At 30.4% G+C, this 5,090-nt stretch overlaps 1 protein-coding gene across 1 annotated transcript; it reads right to left on the reverse strand.

Moving 5' to 3' along the window:
• Nucleotides 1–1,352: 1,352 nt before the first annotated feature.
• On the reverse strand, nucleotides 1,353–4,502 carry LOC132758760 (uncharacterized). Its single transcript, XM_060750457.1, has 3 exons — nucleotides 4,084–4,502; nucleotides 2,789–2,856; nucleotides 1,353–2,598 (listed from the first exon to the last, which is right to left on the reverse strand). The coding sequence occupies exons 1-3, from the start codon at nucleotides 4,142–4,144 to the stop codon at nucleotides 1,489–1,491; spliced, it is 1,239 nt and encodes a 412-aa protein (XP_060606440.1). The 5' UTR covers nucleotides 4,145–4,502; the 3' UTR covers nucleotides 1,353–1,488.
• Nucleotides 4,503–5,090: the final 588 nt, after the last annotated feature.

Here is a 5,090-nt window from a genome sequence, read left to right on the forward strand (position 1 = left end):
TGCCCTGTATGTAAGACGAGCATTCCGGAGAACGTAACCTTCGAGAGACACATAACTGAATGTAGAAAGAGAGAGGAAAAAGGAAGAACCTGCATAAGATGTAATAAGGTTTTCCTTAAATTACAGTATCTGAAGAGGCATATGAAAATAAAACATGGGATAGAGTCTGATTTTCAAAGATGACAAAGTGATTTAAACTGAATGTGATAAGTTAAGAAACAAGATGTGGAAGAAGAAAACTGTGATCATGATCTAGATATGTGTTTCCTTTGGAAAAGTATGATCATTCTGGTGATATAATCAAAAATAAATAAACACATATGTCTTTGATTATTTTATTGAATAACAGTTATAATATAGTTTAAATAATACGTATCATGCGGGACGCATGATTTTTGAGAGACGGGGGTAATGTGACGATTGTTCTCTTCTGCCTAGATTCTATAATGATATTTAGTGCTTTGTACCTAAATTGTCGGTAAATTAAATTGTAAACAAATATGTTATCCTGTGTTTAATATATAGATTAATCTTTTATAAATAAGTAATTAATACATAAAAATTAAATGATTTGATTTAACAACTTATCTGTAGCAATTATTTGATATAACGTGCATATTTTGTTATTTCTAAAATATCAGGAACAATTCGTCCTTAAAATCATTCAAACTCAATGCCATTCGTACAAATATTCGACCCATTATCAATATCTCTTAGATGCTTGATTTCTCAACTTCAATAAACGATCATTAAATATAACTACATTATTGGGTATAAATAGAGCTCAAAGCTGCGGACAGTCTTTCTCTGCCCAGCTGCCGAAGTGTCGACACCACAGAAATAATTAATTAATATTTAAGTTTAATTACTTTGGTTCTTGCACTATTTACGAAGTATTTCAATTGCATCAATTTAACATTGCGTTAGGTGTAATTGTTATTACTAAAGTATTGAAAACTCGATATCCAAGTGGTTTTTCTATATATATTAAATAGCCTATAAAGTGTCACCCCAATTTTATATCAAGTTCAAGGACCACTTATTATCTTTCAAGCACATTACTGTTATAACATTAGTTAATTAAACTTGATTCAAAAGTTTGAACAAATTATTGTATAATCATTTAAGTTGGGTAAGCTTCACGGTAATATGATTAAGAATCAGTTAAGTAAGAGATAAGTAAATTGGGTAATCAATAGTAAGCTAAATATCATTCTGGGTAACAAGAGTAATGGTTTTAGGAAGGCCGGGTAATCAAGAGTAAGCTTTACATGATTCAGAGTAATCGAAATATATATATAGATATATATTTATAATAAAATTTGTGACTCATATCTCACATCCCCTTGTACTTGTTTTATACTTTGATATTATCTGCTTGTATTTTTTGTTCTTTTAAAATTAAGTATTACAGATTTGCATGAGTAACTGATAATTTAAGTGTCTTTTTAAAGTGTTTAACATTTAAACTGCGTTGATCAAAAGGATTCACAAACCCTTAAAATAATTAAAGTCCGATTTTTTCTGCAAACAGTTAGTTGTATCAAATAGATGTGCAGGTTTGTTTTCATATCCAAATAAAAGACAATCGCCTAATACGACATTGCTTAATCGCTCCATATATTCATCAGATATAGTTGAATAAGCCTGAATCATCGCTTCTGCTCTTTGTAATTTTAATCTGTCTTTATGAATCGCTGATATCTTCATTGCTTTATTCAACTCTCTTATGAAGTCTTCTTTTCGAATTTCAATCAGATCGCTTTCATAATATGGAAAGTTCATTGCATTTAATACATGTCCTGTTATTTGGTAATAGCACCAAGCACGAAGGTATACATTATAAAGAGATATAGTTGAACCTTTCAACAAAGGAATAGTTCTGAATAAATGCTTAATAGGCCCTAAAGTTGTCCAATTTTTTAAGGATATCACAGTATTCTTTTGATACATTCCTACGTATTCTTCCTCGTGTTGCTTACTAAAAATAAAGTCAAAATCGTTTTGTATGGTCTCAAGATGTGCAATAAAATCAAACTTAAAAACACAAGGATTACATGATTTATGGTGCATTGGTCGGACATGTTCATCCATACGATTACCAATTTCAAATGTGTCTACTGTATATTTTACTAATTCAGAAAAAGTTAAATCATGCCCATAAACAAGACTGTCATTTGAAATATTTAACCGTGTAAGTTTAATGAGTTTGGTTCCTCTGTAAAGCCAATCTTCTTTTGGGAAATAGAAAATGTTGCAATAAGTGGAAAACAAACGTCCATAAGGTTCACGAACAACCATAAATGAAAATGCATCATCCATCACCTGTCGTGCGTTTGTTTTTAGACGAACACGTTCAGCATGTTTTATTAAGCATTCTGTATCACAGCTATACAACTGCTTAAGTAATTCTAGTGTCATTGTGGATGCACATTTATTTACTCTACAGTACAAAAGTTTTAGGTTTGGTGACATATGTGCCCTTATATCTGTTGAATTAACATCCTCCGAAAAGCCCAATGTTCTACATGCTTTATTAAGTGTATCTAACCTGTTCGTATCATTCATCAATATGCCATTCGAAAGGACACATTTTTCCTGAAAGAAACTGTTAAATATATGTGTTGCCTTCAATTTGCACTCATTTGATTTTACATTTTTTGTTTCTAATCTTGTAAATTTGATTACAGCTAAGTAAATTTATTTTAATTAAGAAATTTAACATATTGAATTGATTACATTCGAAATGATACTTTACGATAGACAAAAATGTTCTTTATTTCAATACCTCTTGAAGTTTCCTAGAACTTTCGTTTGTTTCATTTGAGTCATGAACTTCCGTCACGTAACATATTCCTAGGAATATAAATCTTTATCCAAAAATTTAAAACATTCACTTGCAATTACCACGGAGGGATCTTTTTGAAATGATTAGTGATAAGTTATGAATAAAACTACACATGTATTGAGATAAATATAATAAAACGTTTTGGCTATTCATAAATTTTTACACAGTTAAAATAAAATGATTTAATTTTGTGATGGAATCATATGTTTGCGATATCAATTAAAACAGAAGAAATTACATTGACACATGTTTAAAAGCAACCTTATGGAATTTAAATGACAAACACATTTTGATACATTGTCGTTAATGTGATCTTATTATGTTGACTTTTATTTGTTGACAATATGTTCGTCGAAGTGTCCATTTGCATTCGTTCATATAATAAAGTAAAACAAATTATGCATACGTATTTTATAGCTTGCATTGATTGAAAATGCATCGTGACACACAAAGCCTATTTTGCAATTCATTTCACATTTTGTTCTTCCACATGTGTATAACCCTTTACATAAACTATGATTGAAAGCAACTGCACATTATGTCTTCATGTAACAATAAAGTTTTATGCTAGAAAACATATACGTCTCCATATATCAACCTTTATACCAATATGCCAGAAAAAAAATGAGCCGCGTCACGACAAAACCAACATAATGGGTTTGCGACCAGCATGAATCCAGACCAGCCTGCGCATCCGCGCAGTCTGATCATGATCCATGCTGTTCGCTATCAGTTTCTCTACATGTAATAGGGTTTGTAAGCGAACAGCATGGATCCCGATCAGACTGCGCGGATGCGCAGGCTGGTCTGGATCCATGCTTGTCGCAAACCCATTATGTTGGTTTTGTCATGATACGGATCAAATAAAGTCTTCATATAACAGTTAAACTTTATACTCATAGTCAACACATAATTATTTCATATTACCTTTATTTTAGTTATTTTCCTGGACGTAAAGACACATTAAAAAACGCCAAAATAATTCGTTCTGATTTCAAAAAGAAACAACATTTTAAACAAAAATTATTAAAAACAAAACAAAAAAAAATTGTACAAAGTCGAAAGTACAAAAGTGAAAACAAATTACAATATCAAAATTTTGTAAAATCCTGTTCTTCATAACATATTTTTTGTTTTGTTTTGTAGCTTATTCTTATGATATATATATATTTAGAAAAATTTTTTTTCACCAATTAATTGCGTTTCTGTATTACAAATGTGTTTCAGTTACTTACCAGAAAGAAGCTGTAAACCAAAGATAATCATGAAAAGCAAAAATATTTTTTTCCTTCGCATTTTCAACTTTCATGCTCTATGTCCTTATATAAATCACGTTTAGTTTCAACTATGCTTCATATGTTTCCTGTATGTGACATCTTCCTTTCTTAGTTTATGTTTCTCGAAGTATTTAACTCTTATATTTAAAAGAATAAAATACTATATAAACGAAATTCACCCTTTACGGATCGGTCTGAAGTAAACAGTGACTAAAGGAACACATATTATGAAATAGATAATTATTAGCATTTTCTAAGACAGAAACGAATAGTTTTGCCAGTGCAATATTGAAATTGTTACAAAAGTTATATATCGGAAAAGTAACGTTAGGAAAATACCGTCATTCAACATATCATTTCCACGATTAAGTTCAAAATACGGCTTGTCAGACACATAATTTATATATTGAACTCGATAATTAATATACAGGTTTCAGCTCACACACATATACATGTAATATTAGCATGTGAGAAAAAAACTGAAGGGACAGTAAAATGATACGAGGGCTGTTCAATATATAATGAGACTGTCCTAATATATTTTCATTCTTACATGAAATATAACAAAATTTGGTATCATTATTAAATATTAATTATTCTTGATCAGACTACCGGCATTGATATAACGCTACAAAGAAATTATGATCATTTCAATAACCATAGTATCGAGTTATCGCCCCCGTCCGTTCTCTTTTATTAAGATATAACTTATTATATAAAGTAAAGTAAGAAACAAGTTTTGCAATAACGTAAAACACCGCCAATAGATTCATTTTGTCGTAAAACGTTGACGATATCAATATTTGCTCCCGGTTACTTTGACATCTTGTAACGTTAAGATTATGGATCAAGAACATCTTGAAGTGCAGGCGAACATAAAGTTTTGCTTGTATTTAGGCAAATTGGCGACGTAAACATTTACAATGTTGCAAGAGGCTAAAAGGAAAGACTGTGTTTGTCGTACG

Source organism: Ruditapes philippinarum, unplaced genomic scaffold, assembly GCF_026571515.1.
Source record: "Ruditapes philippinarum isolate M1 unplaced genomic scaffold, ASM2657151v2 ctg10451_1_1_1_1, whole genome shotgun sequence".
Classification (NCBI taxonomy): domain Eukaryota; kingdom Metazoa; phylum Mollusca; class Bivalvia; order Venerida; family Veneridae; genus Ruditapes; species Ruditapes philippinarum.

Bases quoted from the DNA above. Each gene is read 5' to 3' on its own strand.
- LOC132758760 (XM_060750457.1), bottom strand. From the start codon at position 4,144: ATGCGAAGGAAAAAAATATTTTTGCTTTTCATGATTATCTTTGGTTTA. The intron at 2,857-4,083 runs GTAAGTAACTGA...TTATATTCCTAG, and splicing joins TGGTTTACAGCTTCTTTCTG to GAATATGTTACGTGACGGAA. The intron at 2,599-2,788 runs GTATTGAAATAA...AGTTTCTTTCAG, and splicing joins GTTCTAGGAAACTTCAAGAG to GAAAAATGTGTCCTTTCGAA.